General features: G+C 49.5%; 1 protein-coding gene across 1 annotated transcript in view; it reads left to right on the top strand.

The window, feature by feature from the left end:
• Positions 1-20,893, top strand: part of Cacna1s (calcium voltage-gated channel subunit alpha1 S) — a 70,238-nt gene that overhangs the window by 10,101 nt on the left and 39,244 nt on the right. Inside the window, 8 exon segments of the mRNA NM_053873.1 lie at positions 8,248-8,387; positions 9,936-10,078; positions 10,211-10,363; positions 12,933-13,138; positions 14,235-14,338; positions 15,836-15,981; positions 16,725-16,806; positions 18,580-18,740. Of these exon segments, the coding sequence (NP_446325.1) occupies positions 8,248-8,387; positions 9,936-10,078; positions 10,211-10,363; positions 12,933-13,138; positions 14,235-14,338; positions 15,836-15,981; positions 16,725-16,806; positions 18,580-18,740 (1,135 nt within the window).

Raw genomic sequence — 20,893 nt, forward strand, 5'->3', positions numbered from 1 at the left:
GAGTCAGATGCCCAGGACCCACCTGGTAAAAGGAGAGAATCAATTCCCACGAGTTGTCCTCTCTGGTTTCTACATTCACACAATGGCACACTCGCCCTCCTCCAATAACTAACTAAACAAACAAACAAACGGAAGAATAAATGTTAAACATTAGTAAAATTCCACCTTGACATTAGTAGTCTGGCACCCTGCTTCTAAGTTCTGGATGGTTTTTCCTAACAGTCCTAGACGATATTGCCTCCTACGTGGACCCTGTGAGTTACTCTCCAGACTGCCACCCATTCAGTTCCTTCTCAGCTCCAGAGCAACCAACCCTAAGCCATCATAGGACACTCCAGGCCTCTGCCACATTCCTGGGGTTCAGGTTGCTACCCGGCGTCCTGCGCAGGCTGGAGGCTAAGCCTCTGGCAGACAGGGCATTTGTCTTTTTATAGGGCCCAGAATGTCCTGCTGATGCCTGCAACCAGTGGCCCACTCTGCTTCACCAGCTGGGGAAGCTGGACCTTCAGCAGGGCTCTGCTCTGGCCTTGCTTCCAGAAGGTCAGTGCCAGGTTGTTCTAGAACAATCTGGAGATCTAGGGACAGTTACTTGTCTGGGTCACCCACTCCAAGGAACAGAGGGACCCTGCGGCACAAAGCTCCTGACGTTGATGTTAGAGAGCTCCCAATAAGGAACTGTGAACATAAAACCGATTCCTGGCCTTTGCCCCACCCCAGAGCTTACCCTCTCTCCGTGGAAAGAGCTCAGGTCCCTTTCTGGACACCCTGTCCCCTGCCAAATCTGTCTCCCTCCCACCAACACACCAAATGAGGCTGAACAATAAAGCCTTGGGAGAGTCCCTGGTATGTGACACACTCTGCAGCCTTTCCGGCACACTAGGGGAAACCAAAGAGCTTTTAAGTCAGACAAGCCTGCACCATTGTTGTTAGCACATCCCAAAACTGTCTCCATTGCCCATCCTGTGAGCAGGGACCGTTACCTCCCCTTTCAGAACTGCTAGGTCTCTGTGAAGTGACCTCACACACAGCCTGGGACATAGGTATTCCTGCCCCTCCAGCCCTGATAGCTCATAGCCACAGGTGCACTGTGCCCAGGCCTGCAGGGACGATGTCTACTTGTGCATGTAAATGTCTCTCCCTCTCCACTAAGGCACAGTGGGAGACTGTGGGGTGGCCACTTAGGCTCTCTGCACACGTCTCAGCTCTGCCTCTTGGCTGGGTGGTGTGCTTTGGCTTACTCTACAGTGTGTGAGGGCGCTTACTGCACAGGGCCTCCATCACTGAGTGTGTGTGTGTGTGGTGGTGGTGGTGGTGGTGTGTGTGATGTGTGTGTGTGTGTGTGTGTGGTGTGTGTGTGTGGTGTTTGTGTGTGTGTGTGGTGTGTGGTGTTTGTGTGGTGTGTGTGTATGGTGTTTGTGTGTGTGTTTGTATGTGGTGTGTGTGTGTGATAGTGTGTGTGTGGTGTGTGTTTGTGGTGGTGTGTGTGTGGTGTGTGTATGTGTGTGTGTGGTGGTGTGTGTGTGATATTTGTGTTGGTGTGTGTGTGGTGTGTGTGTGTGTTTGTGTGTGGTGTGTGTATGGTATGTGTGTGTGCGGTATGCATGTGTGTGTGTGGTGTGTGTGGGGGTGTGTATGTGTGTATGTCTGTGTGTGTGGTGGTGGTGGCGGTGGTGGTGTGTGTGTGGTGTGTGTGTGTGTGCGCGTGTGGCGTGTGTATGTGTGTATGTCTGTGTGTGTGTGCGCGTGTGTGTCTAGAACAAGTCCTGACATATAAGTGCTACTTAACAGGCTTCATTGTTATTATCATCAGGGACAGTCCCGTCCCCAGCCCTTCTAGGTCAGGCCTGCTGCTTTCCCTACCTCTGCTCCTGTCACTCAGCCCCAGCGCCATAGCTACACAGTCCCAACATGTTTGCCCACTTGACCAGAAGTTAGTGTGGAGGAAGATGAAGACTAACACAAGTGACCCATCCACGTCATGGCCGTTTGAGCAAGGGTTCATCAGGCTAAATATAGCAACTTCCCTCATCTCTCAGCTGGTCATTGTCCATAACCTCCAGAATAAGGGGTCAGGGAGATTCCAGGGCCAGATATCGGTGGACAGGCAGGGTGGCTGAGCAGCAGCCCAGCAGGCTGGCTCACCAGAGAAGTGTTGGCAAGGGACGGGGGAGGGGAGGCAAGAGCCCAGTGCCCCCAGCAGAACCTCTCTTTGCCTCTCTTCTTCCTGAGTGGAAGCAAGAATATATCTTGCTTCTCTCATATAGGAAACAGGAAATATGGTGACTGCATCAGGACCCAGCCCCAGTCCACGCTGTCTTGTTTCCCTGTGAGCTCATTTGGGAACCTCCATTTGAGTTCTGAGCCCACCCCATGCCTCTCCTGAGCCTGGAGTAGAGAAAGCACTGGCTGAGGTTGTTCTTGGTGATTGTGACCTCTGACGCCCCCTGACTGTTCTGAGTTGTGCCTTTTCCAGTGCTAAGGTCACAGGGGTCATGGACAGCCTGTACTCATATTGGGGCAGGAACCAGAGCAAAACCGAATGGACCCCACTTTCAGGGGCCCGAGGGCCTTCAGACCATTGTGAACCTCACCCATGGACCTCTCATCCTGAGGTGAATCTCCAGCCATAAGAAACAAATGCAGGCTATCACGCCATAGACGTCTCCAACAGTGAGTAGGCCTCTCCTGATGTTACTCCTAGAAGCAAGAAAGAGGGCGAAGCCAGGAGACAGGCAGCCATTACTGCTACAGGAGTGTCTTGTGTTGTTCCAGTCAGGCCGTCCCCCAGGTACCTGTTGGGAGAACCCACGTGGAGAGAGATGTGTGGGGACACCCAGCTGAGCCCTGCTGCACCCTCAGCCTAAGTTCTACCTGGCACCAAGTTCCCATGAAGTAATTTCTTTGGCCTGCGTGAAGCAAACAGGCCCCAGCAAGCGACCCCTGTGAGTCCAGCACCTCTGGCTCCTACAGGCTTCGAGTTCGTGCAGATCGAATGCCTGCTCCCTGAGGATGGAGCCCTCTACACCTGATGCTACATCTTAGCATCTCCCTGGAAGCTCCCCTGGAGTTCTTTCAGAGAACTCTGCTGACTTCTTCACAGGGACACAGAGCACCCTCAGAGGAGTGCAGAACAGACCATGGTGGTTCAGGTGGGACAAGGGAAGGAGAGATGGGGACAGCTGGCCCTGTGGCCCAGACAGGGAGACTATACTTGGCAAGTCCCTTTGCAGAGGAGTCTGGCTGGCTGCCATCATCTTCCCTCAAAGCCCCAGGCACGCCTGGGTGGGAGTCACTGGGCAATGGGGACAGAGGCAGTACATCGAGAGCACTTCGGGAATGCCTGGCTCTAGCATGACATGACGCACATGCAAGGCCTGTGCTCAAATTTACACAGCAAGTGCAACCCTGAAAGCTCCATTAGAGGCCTCTCTGTAGGAGGACAAGACCCTCTTGCCTTTGGTACCTGGTGCTAAAGGCCATCCGGGTTTCTACCTCACAGGCAACTTCCTGGTCTTCCCAAGAGCTCAGGAAAGCAGGAAGGCAAAGAGACTGACCCAGGATCAACGACTGTCTTCCCTTGCCTGGTACCAGAGCCTGTTTGTTGCTTATAATGTCCAATCTGCTCTGCTGCGTGACGTCACTTCCGCTTGTGCCACATGGGACTTGCTGTGGGACTGAAAACCCACGGCTGTCATCTGCTCGCACTTACAAGTTGAGCACTGTTGTGGGCTTTTCACAAAGCATCCTCAAACCTGTTGATCTCACTGTGCCTCAGTGGTAGCAGCCTCTGCAGGCCCACCTGAGCCCATACTTTGTCTCTTAGGCAGAAGGGCCTGATACTGTCCCAAAACACACATGGCAGTCGCCTTTTCAAATGCAGGTGATGCAGCAGGAACCTGAGCAAACAGCCCTATACTCATGTCAGGGGACGGTTAAGTGGATAAACAGGTAGCTGGCAAATTAAGTCTTGAAATCTGCCTGTCTTAGTTAGGGTCTTATTGCTGTGAACAGACACCATGACCAGTGTAAGTTTTATAAAGGACAACATTTAACTGGGGCTGGCTTACAGGTTCAGAGGTTCAGTCCATGATCATCAAGGCAGGAGCATGGCGGCATCCAGGCAGGCATGGTGCAGGAGGAGCTGAGTTTCTACATCTTCACCTGAAGGAAGCCAGGAGCAGACTGACATCCTCAGGCAGCTAGGAGAGGGTCTCTAAGCCCACCCCACAGTGACACACTTCCTCCAACAAGGCCACACCTTCTAATAATAGTGCCAGTCCCTGGGCCAAGCACATGTAAACCATCAAACTGCTAAAAAAAAAAAAAAAAAAAAAAAAAAAAAAAAAAAAAAAAACCAAGCAAAACCAAAGTGTTGTGTTATCAGAGAGGAGCTAGGAAGTAGGGATGGTAACCCAGAAGGGACCAATCATAAGCTGAGGCTGGAGAGAAAGTAAACAGTGAGCCCCAGGAACAGCATTCCAGGAAGAAGGAACAGCGAGGGTCTAAGCCTTGAGCCAAAACTACTTTTAGCTGGGTATGGGGAGGGAAGGAGCTAGTCCCAGCAAACACTGCCTTCAGTTCTGAGAAGCCCTCTTATGAGGGACCCTAGCATCTTACCCATAACTGTTCCTAATGGACAATGTCCCTCTTGCCTGTTCTTGGGGCCAAAACCACTGGACCTCCTACAGTCAGTACCCAGAGGAGGATGACATGGGCCCTAGGAGGCTGCAATTCAGCAGAGGCACTGAAAAGCAAACAGGCAATACAGAGGACACCCCAGGCAGACTCTCCTGGGAGGCAGTCAGAGAAATCATATGTCATGGGTAAGTGAAGGCTCAGAATCTAAGTTATACAGAGAAACCAAAAATCATCCCGATTGGCCAGTCAGTGTCCTGCGGGACAATAGTGAGGCCAGCAATCAAGGTCGGAGGGGCCATTTCCTAAGGGACCACCTACTCCATGGTTTTACCTGATAAACTACATCACTGTAGGAGACCAGGAGTAGCTGAAGTGGCCAGAGAAGAGTGGGAGTAGGGGAGCAGGGAGCACGGAAGGGAGCAAGGTGACTGCAGGGCTCTCTGCAAACAAGAGCAGCTCCAGTGGAGACGAGATGGATGAATCAGGCATGAGCAGCAGAAATGTCTGGATCTGGTGGGACCCAAGGCCTAAATGGACACTATTGGCAAGGCAGGGACTTATGAGGAAGAGCTGGATCAAGTGGAAGAGAGGTTCAGGCTCAAACATGTTGAGTTCCTGATTGGATAGACCCATGCCCTGGTGTGCCAATCACCGATGTAGCCCCACCCAGCAGCTCTGTGAAGAGCAACAGAGGACCGTGGAGGCCATGGTGCAAGCAGAAAGACCCCTCCACAAAGAGCCAGGCATGGAGAAGACCTGCGGCCCACTGTGCTGTGGGTCACCCCCTCTTACAGATGCCATTTAATTCTCAGGACAGCTCTTTGGAAGTGGGGGAGTCAACTAGATCAGTTTTTAAAAATTATTTTATTTTTACGAATCTGGGTGTTTAACCTGCATGCGTATATGTGTGAACAGTGCCCACTGAGGCCAGAAGAGGACATTAGATCCCCCGGAACTGAAGTTATAGGTGATCTTAAGCCACCATATGGGTGCTAGGTATTGAACTGGGGTCCTCAGGAAGAGTAGTCAGTGCTCCTAAACACTGAATTAGCTCAGTTTTCCACACAAGGAAACTGAAGTTTCTAGAGGAACTTGAGTAAAGAAACAGCCAGTGAGAATGTACACCATGTGTCTCCTGCCTTCTGCGTAGTTGACAGCAGGCTCTCCCACACACACAATGATGGAAATGCTTTACAGAAGCTATGACTTTGATTGCAGGATGCCAGCCTAGGGGTTTATTTCAAGCTTAATAGTAAATACCCGGAGAGTGAATAGCCCTTGTTCCTCTGTGGGCCTCTAGAGAGGCACGGGGCCAGCACAATGTAACACTGGTAACACTGTCCCTATGGAGCAAGAATGGAAATATCCCTAGTCCATGTCTATAGAGCAAGGGTCATGTTGTGCACACTCCAGGATTAGGTTGCAGAGTGGTAAACAGAGAGAGTTGGGTCTTGGAGCTGGTGGGCTATGAATCCCAAGTGACTCCCACCTGAGGCCTACAGCTCCTACAAGCTTGCTCTGTGGCCAAGAGATAGACAGATAGACAGACAGGAGCAGGTGCAAGCAGCTCTCTGGTACACATGGCCAGCTGCCCAGCCTATGAGCACCACAACTATTTTGAGTCCTGTTTTCCCTTCCCTCAACAAAACTTGTGTGTCCCCTGGGGGGTTGAATCAGCCTGAAAATTTACACGCTGACTTAACTTCCCTCTCATTACATACATGAACCTTCCCCTGAAGAGATGGGCCTGATTCTTAGATGCTTACTACATAAAGAGAAGACCACCCAGCTCATTTCTAGGACACCCTCCACAATGTCTTCACCCCACTTCTCTCAGCAGGGATGATATGCAGACTGCCCTTGGCAGCTCTCTAGTATAGAGGCAAGATTTATCTCACAATCCCCCTACCCCATGATGCTCAACCTGGGCCCTAGCAACAACCCTGTTAATGGAATAGTATGAAGGTGCCTTTCAATTGTATATTTTTGGAAGAAGAAAGCTTTGGGATTACAAACTGAGGAGCAGTTGAGGGCAAGATTAAAAAGAAGAGGTCTAGCTCACATACGCCTCTGTTTCTCTTTCCACATCTTCCAAGTCATTCCTGGGGTGGCCAGGTTCCCCATCTGGCTGAGCCCACAATTAAGGAGCATGAATCATAATAAAAGGGGCCCCAGAAAGGCTCTTGGAGAGGCCCTCCCTAGCCCTGAGGTGCTTGACTGGGAGTGGGTACTGGTGGGTGACGGAAATAGAGCTAGTGAGCTGTGGGTACAGACCCCTTCTTGCTAAGGAGAACTTTCTATGCACTTGTTAACTACCTGCTGCAAGGGTACAGCCCGGATGCTCCATCGGGAGGCTAGCATTAGTACAGCTCCGATGCTCCATCGGGAGGCTAGCATTAGTACAGCTCCGATGCTCCATCGGGAGGCTAGCATTAGTACAGCCCCGATGCTCCATCGGGAGGCTAGCATTAGTACAGCTCTGATGCTCCATCGGGAGGCTAGCATTAGTACAGCCCGGATGCTCCATCAGGAGGCTAGCATTAGTACAGCCCCGATGCTCCATTGGGAGGCTAGGACTGAGTGAGGAGCCTGGAGAACCAGGGTTTTTGGATGCAGATGGCTGTAAGAAAAGTCATTTCAGTCTGGGGCTCAGCCAGGAGGGAACTGTTTTCTCAGTTAGAAATAGCTCTTGCCTGGGCCCCGAGTAGGGAAAGGGTGACCTGGACAGGTTCAGGGTGACCCAGAGGATCAGGCTACAGAGCAGGGTATGGAAGACTCAGCAAAGCCATCTTCAGGGTGAGACTGAAACCTTGGCCCCTCACCAACAGGGCACCCTCTTACATAGGGCACTGTTTTCTCGTTCCCCTGCCTGGATGTAGCTGCTTGTAAACAGCTGTACTGGGTGAGAAAGGGAGATGACAGAAAAATAAACAAGAGCAAAGGACCCTGATCATCAAGAGAGGGTCATTTGGTGTGCTAAGTCCACCCTACTTCCTATCATTAGTCCATTGGGAGGCGGGAGAGAGGCAATGTCCACACTAGAAGCCACCCGGGGTCTGTCTTAGTTGGGGTGCCAATTGCTGTGAGAAAATGCTACCACCAAAAGGGACTTGGAGAAGAAACTTAATTGAGAGTCCCTTTCCCCAGATGCGTCTAGCTTGTGTCAAGTTGACAGAAAACTAGCTAGCATTGGAACATCCATTCATTCATCCAATTCAAGGTCCTGGAAGCCCGGGGACGAGGGGGAGAATGGGCAGAAATTCTACCCTGTTGTGGAGTTTATATTCTGGTGAGAAAAGAGTTAAAGAACACAACAAAAGTATATATGTGGCACTCTAGCCGGATGTTAAGAAGACGACGAGAAGCTTGGAAGAAGGGCTGAAAGGTTGGAAGAGGCTTAAACTGCATGTGGTTGCCAGGGAAGGCCTTGTGAAGGACACAACTTATGGCTGAATTGTTGAAGGGAGTAGGGAGCTCTCAGGGTGGGGGAGCATCTAGGAGTGGCAGAAGCTGGTGGCTGGAGGAGCAGATCAAGGTTAGAGCAAGGGGGTACTGAGAGTGGGCAGAGGGAAGGTGTGACCACGTTTGCCACCACCTTCTCCCCTCCAGGAGAAACTGGAGTACTTCTTCCTCATCGTCTTCTCCATTGAGGCTGCTATGAAGATCATAGCCTATGGCTTCCTATTCCATCAGGATGCTTACCTGCGCAGTGGCTGGAACGTGCTGGACTTCATCATTGTCTTTCTGGGGTAAGAGCTGGCTGGGGGCTGGAGGCTGGCGTCAGGCACTCCCAGCAGCCCAGAAGCAAGATGAGACCTCAGCATTGGACTAACTAACCATCCTGGGCTGTGGTCAACGTTGGTGGGAAATGAACCAGTGACCCCAATACCTGTTTGCAGGTCACAAACCACGTCACCACCCAGACATCGTAAATTCCCTCATCTTCCCCTGCTGCAGGCAAGAGGACCCGAGAGTGGCTCCAGTGGTCCCCTTTGCTACTTGTACATCAGTTCCACAGACCTAGATGATATACACAGATAGTAGCCTATGTTAGTGAACTATGATGGCCATCAGACTCTGCAGGCTGGAGGCTTACACAATGGAGATTTGTTGCAGATGTCCAACAGTTAAAAGTCTAGTGTTGGCAGGCCTGATGTCCCCAGGTCTCTCCCCTCGGCTGTCCATGGACACCTTCTCACTGTGTCTTTATGTGGTCTGGCTATGAGCATGTGCCCTTGTGTCTCTTGGTACATCCAGATTCCCCCTATGATAAGCATACCCAGCAAACCAATCACAGCCCACCTTGGTAATCTCATTTTAATAGCGCCGTGTCCAGGGTTACATTCTGAGTTACTGGGTGTCAGAATTTCAGGGGATGAATTTTTGGTAGCCTCTGACATTCTCATTTTATTAACCAATACCTAATTATAACAGCCACACATATTGAGGACTTACTATATGTTTTCCGTATAGCATTCTTTGACAGCTCTTCCATTGCCTCCATGCCATGGATGGAGAGACTAGGATATAGAGAACTGAGCAACTTGCCCAAAGTCACACAGTGAGCAGGATGCAAACAGAAACATCCTTGGCTCCTAAGGCCACCAAGTCAACCATTAACCACACTATCCTTCAACCCAATAACATCATGTTGGTCATCTGTTGGACCTTCAGCACTCCCCTCACCACAACAGGGGGAACGGTAGCATTCTCAGACTCAGCTTGGTCCTTGTGAGGTGCTCCAGTTGGAAACCATGCAGATAAATAGAGCATCAGAGAGTAGCATCGTTGTTTCACAGAGCACCATTGTTCTGCAATGAACTCGGGGTCATTAAAGATGTTCCTAGAAGAGAGTTGAATGGACTTTGCAGCTCTAAGAGGAGAGGAGGCGAGCAGACGCACATCAGTATTGGGAGGAAGGCCAGTCTTAGGGAAAGCCTAGCAGAGAACTCCCTCTGTCCTCCACCCCCCCACCCTAGGTCACCAAATGAGTGAGGGACTGAAGCCTCCTGTTATGCCAGGGACTGTGCCCATGGTATGCTTGCATCTCAACCTGGAGCCCTCCCTTTCTGTACTCAGTACCACTCATCACCAATAGCCCAAAGCAGAACTTGGCCTCAGAAACCTGGGTTAACTAAAATTCTTTAGCACGGAGAGTTGGGAGAACTACATTGGCTCTCTACCCTCATGTCCTTCGCATGAGTATGTGGGGGGGGGGGGATACAAAGGTCCCAGAGCACTGGGGCTCTGGCTCATCTGACTGCTGAACCCTCTTCTCTGCCTCTTTCCCCCTCCAGTGTCTTCACCGCGATTCTGGAACAAGTTAACATCATTCAAACCAACACGGCCCCCATGAGCAGCAAAGGAGCCGGCTTGGATGTGAAGGCCCTGCGAGCTTTCCGCGTGCTCAGACCCCTGCGGCTGGTGTCAGGGGTGCCCAGTGGGTGACAGTGTCTCTTCTCCTAGGCCGTCCTTTGCCCCTTCGGTCATGGGTGTCCAACCATTTATAGAGGAAAAGCCATGAGGCAATGGAGATGATTGACTCTCTTTTCCCTTTCTTTTGTTTGCCCAGGCCTTCAGGTAGTCCTCAACTCCATCTTCAAGGCCATGCTCCCCCTGTTCCACATCGCCCTGCTCGTCCTCTTCATGGTCATCATCTATGCCATCATCGGGCTGGAGCTCTTCAAGGGCAAGATGCACAAGACGTGCTACTTCATTGGGACAGGTGAGCTATGTAGGCCTATGGGAGAGTCGAGGCCCCAAGTCAACTTTAAATGGAGCCATCGCAGCTAATACAGAAGCTCAGGGTCAAAGCCAGCTCCCCTCCCCACTATGCACCTTGGAAACATCTCCTGGACTCGTGAGAGTGGAAATAAAGACAGCTCCACCAGGGTCAGGGAGGAGAGGCCGGCTTTGGCCTCAGCTTGCTCCACCCCACCTATACAATTCGGTATGTTCCGGGCTCCCTGGGTCAGTTGCGGATTGAAGCACAGACCAGGATAAGCCTGGATTTCTCTTCATACTTTCCCTGTGGCCATAGTTTACTTTGGTCAGAACGGTCCCCCACATCAGGCCTTCAGGATATGTACTGAGTGAGGCTTAGAGGGGACACTCTGTGGGTGTCATAGTCCCACTGAGTCCTAGGAAGTCTTCCTAAAACAGTTCTCACCTGTCAGCCTGTAGAACCCCTTCAATCCTCACAAGGCCATGAAGACTGGAAGAGTGTGGTATGTATAGGTCTGATCCACTGGTAGTCATGGAAACTAGACCAACTATAACGATATCCATTCGTTTCTAAGAGTAGCGATAAGCTGATAACATGAGCTGAATCTGTAAAAAAAAAAATTAAAAAAAAAAAGCGACTACATTCTTCCAAACAAGGTCCCCTCAGTGAGAAGAGCTGCACTGTGGGACGTTTCCGGTAAGGCCCCTCGATACCTGGCTTTAAGCGAGTGGGCTGGAGCTCACATCTGCTCTGCAGGAGGCTGTTGTGGCATTACATGTCACGTGACTGCTGGACCACTCCACTCTCCATAGAGAGGATGGGAGGCCAAGCATCCAGCAACGTCTTAGCATGGCTACGAAGACAGTTTTGAGGAGGCAAATGACGCAGAAGGCTCTTCCCCTGAGCTTTGCTACTTAACACATGGATTCCTGGAAACTTCTGAGCATAGCCTACTCAGAGAGGATGACACAGGCAGAGATCAGGCCCTCTGTCTTTCTCAGATATTGGAGTCACCAGAGCAGCCCTTGCGCTCACTGCCTCTTGGGGAGAGGCTACTTGCTTCCCCAGTCCCATGGACAACAAGAGTCTGTCAATGCAGTGTCAAGTCTCACTTCTAACAGCGGAGTCTGACGTGGCTTCATCTGTCAGCTTCCCGGTCTTTTCTCACAGAAGCCTCCATAGTCAGAACTGTCCACACCCTGTAACTAACATTGGCATCTTCCGTTGCCCTGACTTTCCATACCCTGTAATTAGAACTGTTAGGCGATGGCAGGGACTATTTAGCACGAACTTTGGGACAAATTTGGAGGTGTCAAGCCATTAACAAATGCTGAACAGCAACATTTAAATGCCCCTGTCAGATCAGAGGAACCAGCCTCAGACAGCCAGGGACCCCAAGCCACTCTCCTTTTGTCACTGTTCTCTACGCCCACCCTTAGAGCTCTAAGCTGACTTCATAAGTGTGGTAAGGCAGCGGGCACTGTGTTCCAAGGATAACCCCACCTCAGAACACAGCAGGAGGCTGCAAAGCATCCTAAGACAAAAGTGCTCCAGGATTTATCAAAATTGCTAGATTTGAGTGGCTGGGGACATAGTCAGGTGGGCGAAGTGCTTATTATACAAGCATGATGACCTGAGTTTAGGTCCCTAGAACTAATGTTAAGAGCCAGGTGCAGTGGTAGCATATGGTGGATCTATAATCCCAGTAGTGAGGGTGGAGGCAGGCAGATAGCCAGCCAGAATAGCCAAATCACTGACCTCTGTGTTCAGCCAGAGGCCCTGCCTCAAAAAGTAAAGTGGAGGGCAACTGAAGAAGACACCGGATGTGGACCTTTGGCCTTTGACTGCATGTGTAGCAGTGCACACACACACACACATACACACACACACACACACACACACACACACACACACACACACGTTGTGGGGGAAGAGAGGGGGAGGGGTGAGGAAGGAGGAGAAGGGGGAAGGAAGAGGGAGAGGGAGGGGGAGAAGGGGGAAGGGAGAGGGAGAGGGAGGAGGAGGGGAAGCGGGAGAGGGAGGGGGAGCGGGAGAGGGAGAGGGAGGGAGGGATCAGGAGAGGGAGAGGGAGTTTTAGAGAAAATAAAGACTCCTTGGGGAACACAGAGAGGTGCTGCCCAAAGCCTGATAGCAGCTTCCCTAGAAGGTGGGCCTCCCTGTGTGCTCCGTGACTTGCACAGTTCAGCCCAGTAGTGCTGGAAAAGCTCCACTTTGACGCCCCAGACTAAACCTCATGACAGAACACAGGCGTCTGTCCCCAGTCCATCTCAGCTGCATAACGGCCCCGGCTTTAAGTCTCAAAAGGTACAGAGGCCCCTCTGGTTGTTCCTGCAGCATGAGTTGAGCTTCCAGGGAAAGTTCATCTTTGGAATAGTCCTTGCAATGTTTTAGTTCTTCTTAAATATAGCCGCTGCCACCTGTAGGTGCCGACTTTCCGTCTCTGTCCTAAGTCCTTCTCCACCTGTTACTCTGTTCTTTCAAATGGTCCTTGAAGAGTTTGTCTCCAGTCACCGTCCACTTGTCTAATGCTACATCCTTCTATCTCCAGACATCGTGGCCACAGTAGAGAATGAGAAACCATCACCCTGTGCTAGAACTGGCTCCGGGCGCCCCTGCACCATCAACGGCAGCGAGTGCCGAGGAGGTTGGCCAGGACCCAACCATGGCATCACCCACTTCGACAACTTTGGCTTCTCTATGCTCACTGTGTACCAGTGCATCTCCATGGAGGGGTGGACCGATGTCCTGTACTGGGTGAGTTCAGGCTTCTAAAACATCCCTCTCTTCTAAAGGCTTAGTAGGGGGCAGGAAGAAAGGGCTTGTAAGCCCCACCATTGCCTAGTATTCCCTGGGGCAAGTCCCATGGCCCAAGGTCTACAAGACCCAAGAAGGGGGTGAGGGATAGGTACTAGAAGCTCCATGGGTTCTAGCCTCAAAGCCTGCATTTCCTCTAGAATTTCAGTGACTCCTAACTAGTGTCCTGTGTCCTAGACACTTTAGGGATGAGAAGCCCTTTAGGTCTTTCTCTTTGTCATTGGTCCAGGTAGCTTTCTTAGGTAAATATCACTATGTATCATTCTCCTCCTCTGAAAAGGTAACACCACTTACATCATAGAGCTTCCATTAGAGCTAGGGAGAAAACTGGCTTTCTGGTATGCAGTCACCATTGTAGAAGCTTGCTTATGGGAGCAAAATATTTTGTTAGATATTTTCTTTTCTTTTTCTTTTTTCCTTTTCTTTTCTTTTCTTTTCTTTTTTTTAGCTCTGTTGCATTTCTTATTTAATGCTCCAACAACAAACAGCATTGGTCCCATTTTCCAGGCCAGGAAATCGAGGCTCAGAGAGGTCATCTAACTGTGTCCATGAACCTAATGTGCCACTGAGCCAAGAACTGAGCTCTCACCCATGTGACTCCAATCCAGAACTCTCGAGAACGACGTGGTGCTGCCTAGGATGGGTGTGGGGGATTTTTAAACTGTCAAATGCTTTGCAAATATAAAGGATTAGTATGAACATTTCTCGCAGGCTCACGTCAGGCAGGCAGATGATTAAACATGTCAAAGGAATGTCACACATGCTGTTTCACCTCTGCTACAAGTCTAGGAGGAGAGCACATAGCATTTCTGTACTAGAGACGTGAGAAAGAAAGCACCCAGAGATGTCAGGACAGGGGATTGTCACTTTGAAACGTTTCAGCTGTAAAGAAACTGACTGTTTATAGGGTCTGAGAGACAAGTTAGAGACGCCTTTGACAGGACGGGCAACACAGTCAACACCTGGGCAGACAGAATGGTGGACGGGAATTATCCTTCAGGTCAGAGTACTGGGCTCATTCTTTTGTCTGGACCAGGTCAATGATGCCATCGGGAACGAGTGGCCCTGGATCTACTTTGTCACCCTCATTCTGCTGGGCTCCTTCTTCATCCTGAACCTGGTGCTGGGTGTCCTGAGTGGGTAAGGAAGAATGGCAGCTGCTGGAGGGGAGAAAGGAGCAGATCTCAATCCTCATCTCAACTCTCAGACTGCCAGGCCAGGCACATGTCTTCCTGCTTAGCTGGGAAAGCAGAAGACGCATTCTTCAAGTTCCCTCCAGTCCTTCTCCCTGTCCCTCCCTTCTTTTTGTCCAGCATCCTGTGTGAGCCTGCAAGCCTCAGACTCCAGCCCTGGGCTTGTGTCAGCAGTGGGAACGCTACTCATTGTACTGGCTAAGCACTCCCACAAGGTAGACCGTCTGTCTGACCCCTGAACTGCTTACGGCGTTGTGTCTGTAAGACGCTGCCTAAGTCCCTAACCTCTCAGTGCCTCAGTGTTCTTGTCTGTCAAAAGGAGTTTCAGGACTTGTTTCCTGTGGCTGTTGTGAAAGTTAGATGAGTTTAGAGTACTTAGAACAGGGTCCGGCACATATAAATTCCCACCATTAATGAGTGCTGCCGACAGCCACTCCAGCCACAGTGGCGGGGCTAGCTGTAGCCTCGGCTCCCTTTTGGATTGACATCACCCTCATTCCAGAAGCTTCCTCCCCAGACAGCCTGTAGACAGAACTCAGGAGTTGGCGAGGGGGAAACCATCTTTACTTTCTATTGCATTAACTGAAATGTTTCCTTTAATAATGAATGCAGGCGGCTAACCACAGTGGCATTAGCGGTGCCTATGGATTCTCCTAATGGAAATGATGTCACATGTCTGTGGTCGCAGCCCTGTTTACATTCCTTACTGCTTGCAAAATGGCGATAGCCATTAGACCTGCAACAGGATCCTTGTATTAATGGAGAAGCAGCTGCACCCCTCTGTCGGCATTTGTTCCATGATCGGTTCCATGTCAACTCTTCACTGAGCTACCCAAAACTTCATGCACAAAATGGTCAAGAGTGACCATATGGGCGCCACCCTGCCAGGGTGAGGTGACTGTCCTACAAGCAGACACCTCCTGGGTTTAGATCAGTACTCACTGACCTGGTGTCAGTGTCCTGCTTGGTGTTGACCTGGTGTTGAGTTCTGCTCGGTGGCCTAGGGCTGCCCTCTCCTGGTCCCAGGATGCCTTGCACCTTTCAAGTCCTTTGAATCGGGTGACACTGCATTTTCCCCTTGTGCCCAAGAGGATTTTCTCAGGGCTTAAGTCTGTAATCAGAAATCATTTTGAGATCATTTAAAAGCCCAGGGAATACGGCTAATTTGGAATAATGTTGGAATGGTGGGACGCCCTGTCAACCCCTGACACCCGAAGAGATAAACACAAGGAGAAAAATGAGAGGCTGAGGAGGAGTCAGGGTACTTGGAGATAGGGCTGGGCAAAGGGAAGAGAGGGGGAAACATTGAGGGTCCCTGGTCAATAGACAGTGCCCCAGACCAGAAGAGGACAGGCCCAGGTGCAGATGTGTCCCCAGTGCTAAGGAAGCTCAGTGGGCCCCGCCCCTTTTCCTCTTCTTCCCCATGTCCCTGACTTTGTTTTAGAGAATTCACCAAGGAGCGAGAGAAGGCCAAGTCCAGAGGAACCTTCCAAAAGCTCCGGGAGAAGCAGCAGCTGGAGGAAGACCTTCGTGGTTACATGAGTTGGATCACACAGGGCGAGGTCATGGACGTGGACGACTTGAGAGAAGGTTGGGGTCCACAGCCATGGCCAACACCCCTGCCCTATGTTGATCCGTTCCTCCCAGTCACTCCCTGGAGAGGGCAACCCCACCACAGTCCCCAACAGCCTGGTGTCTTAGTTACAATTACTCTTGCTGTGGTGAAACACCACAACCGAAAACACTTGTAAAAGTAAAAGGGCTTATTTCACCCACAGTTTCATGGGGCGGAGGCCATGGAGGGGTGCTGCTTACAGGCTTTCTTTCGTATGGAACCTAGAACCACCACCAGGGATGGTCCCACCTGCAATGACCTGGACCCTCCCACATCAGTCACTAATGAAGAAATGCTCTATCAGCTTCCCAATCTTATGGTGGCATTTCTCCATTGGAGTTCCCTCCTCTCGGATGACTCTACCCTGTGTTAAGTTTACATAAAATTCACCAGCACACCCAGAGACCCACCGAGAAGGGATAGTGCTTGCTTTCAGAGACTGATGACTTGTATAAAGCCTTGCACCTCAAGGTGATAGAATCTAAATGCATCCCGTCTCTTCTCAAATCATCCTGTGGCCTACCCAGGGTGGCCACGTGCCCTGCAGGTGGGTACCTCCAGTGCACAAGAATCTGGGTCATAGGAAGTCACAGCAACAGCCAGGCCCACCAAGAGCCCACAGTCATGGACGTCCTATCCAACAATGCCTAACCAGGCTTGTCTGTTCCCGAGGGACCCTGAAGGCTGCTTACTATAGCAGTATCTGTCCTGTCCCCAGGCAAGCTGTCTTTGGATGAAGGGGGCTCGGATACAGAGAGCTTATATGAAATCGAGGGCTTGAACAAAATCATCCAATTCATGTGAGTACCTGACCTGGGACCCAGGGCCAGAATCCAGCTTACTGTCCTCGTGGTACCTTCTTGAGACCTTAGGAAGGCCCATCTGAGAAAAGAGGGCCAATGCTTGTTCTAAGAACTCAGCAGTAGCTAGATGCCCAGGGAATGTGCAATCAGAGAGGACCCTGAGTAGATGACCTATTTATACACCATGCAAGGTAAAACAAGCTTGTCTTGGAGACAGCAAGCACATTTGGCTATACTCTCTGAGGGGGTGGGAGCTGGCAGGGGGGAAGAAGCTTGCAGTGTGGGGTAACCTGTAGCAAGGAAGTGGCCCTAGCTAAGGAGTCAGTGGCAAGAGGATACTCCTAGCTCTCACCTTTGTTTTGGGAGGAAGCTGTGTCCTTTTCCAAATTCATACATAATCACAACTTTTAAAAGATCCAACAATAGAAAAAAAAAAAAAAAAGCAAAGATGAAGGTCCCTGCTGTCCTTCAAAGAAGTAACCATGGTAACAGATTCTACTAAGATCCTTTCTGCACTTTCATCTTCACACACACACACACACACACACACACACACACACACACACTCATGCTCACACACACACACCACATATATACATATTCACCCACACATTCACATACATACACGCACAGCAGGGTATTTTGTTCTTGTTTTGCAGTTTTATAATAGCGTTATTCATGTTAATTACTGTCACAATGAAGACCAAAGCAGTGCCCAGTCCACAGGCGATATTATTGATGAATATTTGTCAAGTAAATGAGTATATACTATCCTGTGACTTTTTTTCCTTAAGCTTTTCTGTTGAGGTCAATTTTCATACTTTGTGCATGTACACGTACATGTACATGTACATATATGAAGACATACACCTTTAAAATTACTTTTTTATTTTATATGTATGAGTGCTATGCCTGCATGCATGTCTGTGTATCACATGCACACATAGTACCCACAGAGACCAGAAGAGGGTATCAGATCCCCTGAACTGGAGTTACAGATGGTTGTGATATGCCACGTGGTTGCTGGGAATTGAACTAGATTCTCTGGAAGAACAGACAGATTGCTTAAGTTCTAAGACATTTACGCAGACCCTCACCCCAACACATACACACCCACAGACAGACAGACAGACAGACAGACAGACACACACACACACACACACACACACACACACACACACACACACACACACGTTTTTCAGTACAACTTTGGCTATAAAATCTGTACCATGGCTATGGTATAGTTGCACCATTTTATATTTAACCTATTTCTCCTGGTTGACTATGTGCCATTCTGGATAGATTCTAGAAGCAGAATTGCTGGGTTAAGGGCAGATGAACCTAAACTTTAGTAAGTGTTGTCAGGCCACTCACCACAGGGCTGTGCTAACTTTGGAAACACCTTTTCCACACACCCGTCTGGAAATCCTCTTTGTGATGGCAAACCTTCCTATAAATATAAGTAGAGTTGGCACCGCAGTGTTCTTTAGAGGAAATTAAAAGGCAGGGTGCTCCTGGCCTATGTCTACATCAGGTGCCCCATAAGCCTTTTGCTTGCCTTGTCTCATTTAATTGCTCGGAAGATTGACATCGTTATCATCCTCATCTGGAAAACAAACCTCGGCTAATAAGAAGCCAGGTTTAAATTGGCCCAGCTCCATGGCCCATGCCCTTCCTTCCTCTTGCATGCCCGGAAAGGAGAATGAGCGGAAGAAATGCTGGGCTGGGGTGTGGTTAAAGGGAGTGAATGCCTGTTCTCGTCTCCTGCAGTCGGCACTGGCGGCAGTGGAATCGCGTCTTCCGCTGGAAGTGCCATGACCTAGTGAAATCCAAGGTCTTCTATTGGCTGGTGATCCTGATTGTGGCCCTCAACACCCTGTCCATTGCCTCAGAGCACCACAACCAGCCACTCTGGCTGACGCATTTGCAAGGTGAGTCAGAGGGATTGAAACCAGGAATGAGCACTCAGGGTTTGAAGCTTAAACTTATCGTGGATGCTGCAGAAGTCAATGGGACTGACATCGCCTTCTAGAAATTAGATACTACTGGTGTTGGACCATTGGCCCAACCCCTTCCTTTTATAGTGAGACTATGGAGACTTCAAAAGGCAAGATGGTGTGCCCACTTTTTAACCCTTGGCATCATTCTGACCTGGGGCTGTGCCAATGAAACATAGGGACGATTCTCAGTTGCTTCCTCAGACATCTAGGCAAAGTATTCAATGATGTATCATTACACTTAAGACTGCTGTCGATAATTGAGAGCTCCAAGTGTCCAATTTCAAGTCCTACTATGTATATAGTAATATATACATTATATATATATACATATATATATTTCACCAACTATGCAAGGAGTGTACTACATGGAGAACACAGAAAAAGAACTGTAAACAGAGTTAATTCATTGCTCATTACCTTACTTAGACATAGGACAAGTCAGAGGTTGTTTCCACCCCATTGAAGGAAGGCACTGAGAGAGCAAACATAAAATGGTAAAAGAAGGACTACAAAAAGAGATGCTGGTGCTCCGCATATCTAAAGAACACTGAGAGAAAGCTCAGCTGGTCAAAGGTTGACAGGCCCTGCAAAAGATGCAATGCATTCAAACTCATGGAATAGTCTGGTGAATTAAGGGAATCACAGAGCTTCACATGTGGTGGACAACAGGCACTGTATGTGTGGGAGTCCTCGTATACTGTCATGATGCATTAGGAGTTTAACCAATGAAGATATAAGCATAAACATTGTATGATATAACTGACCAGCCTTGGTAGAGGATGAATGGGTCAGCCTCATTCTTGCGTGGATGTCCCACTGTGTGCAGAGCTCTGGACTGTGGCCAAGAACCAGTTAAGAAAAAGAAGATCCAGTTTCACAGCTAGGTACCCTTCCCACTGCAAATACCAAAGTGACATGAGTTACAATAATGTTTCAAGGCGTGATACATTGGTTACTCTTCTCCTTGCTATGATAAATACCTAAAAAGCAACTCCAGGAAGGAAGGGTTTATTCTGGCTTACCCCTTAAGAAGTGATCCACTCCATGATGACAGGAAAGGCATGGAGACAGGAGCACGAGGTGAACGGTCACATTGTGTCTACAGTCAGGAAGCAAGAATGGAGAGGAAGTGGAGCACCATAAACTCCCATTGGCCTGCCTCCAATGACCTACTTCCTCCAGTAAAGCTCCGCCTCTTAAATATTTGACAAGTGTCCAAAACAGCACTACCAGATGAGGACCAATAGTTGAAACACATGAACCTTTGGGGGAACATTGCACATTCAAAATGTAATAAATAGCAAGAAGGTCTCTGGGCGACAATGGCAGGGAGCTCAGGAATTCACTTGCAGAGACATTTCAGATCTAGATCTGAACTTCCAGGGTTGGTAACTGAGCTTTTCAAGCCTATGCTGGGACCAGAGACAGCATGCTGGACCTGCATAAGGTGGGGAAGGAAAGCTAGCATGCATGCTTGAAGTCAGGGCCCAGAAACACTACTTCCATGTAAAGGGGTCTAAAATCTCGTTGTCTGTTGGGACAGGCAAGGAGTTTGGGAGTTTCTTCTTCAGGGGGTCCTGAGGGAAAGGAAACATGTCACAAGTAAGAAATTAAACTCCAGCCTATAGGTATGGGGTCCAATGTGCAGTACTTTCACACTGCAAGCATAGCGAACTGCCAAGGATCAGCTTTGGATCTGGAAAGGGGTTCCTGAGAGAAGGGTTGTTTGAGAGTCATGAAAAGAACAACTTGAAGTCAAATCATGTGTACAAACTGACAACTGATGTTCTGTTCGAGCTTTCTCTGGAGCTCTCCAGACAGCTCTTACAGATATCTCAGCTCTTAAAGACCAAGGCCCACTCTTATTTGCATATCAATCCAGTCATTTACTCCAGGTTCCCTTCTGATTATCCCACAAATCAGCATTTCATGCATTTCATGATCTCAGCCCCTTGATTCTCAGAAACACATTTTTTTTTTAACATTACAAATGAGTTCAGAGATCTGCCTGCCTTTGTAAGCACAGACAATAAACTAGCTGGGTGGGATTCCATCTTGAGATTACCATTTCCACCATACTTGGG

The sequence above is a fragment of the Rattus norvegicus genome, chromosome 13 (assembly GCF_021556685.1).
Source record: "Rattus norvegicus strain SHRSP/BbbUtx chromosome 13, alternate assembly SHRSP_T2T, whole genome shotgun sequence".
NCBI lineage: Eukaryota > Metazoa > Chordata > Mammalia > Rodentia > Muridae > Rattus > Rattus norvegicus.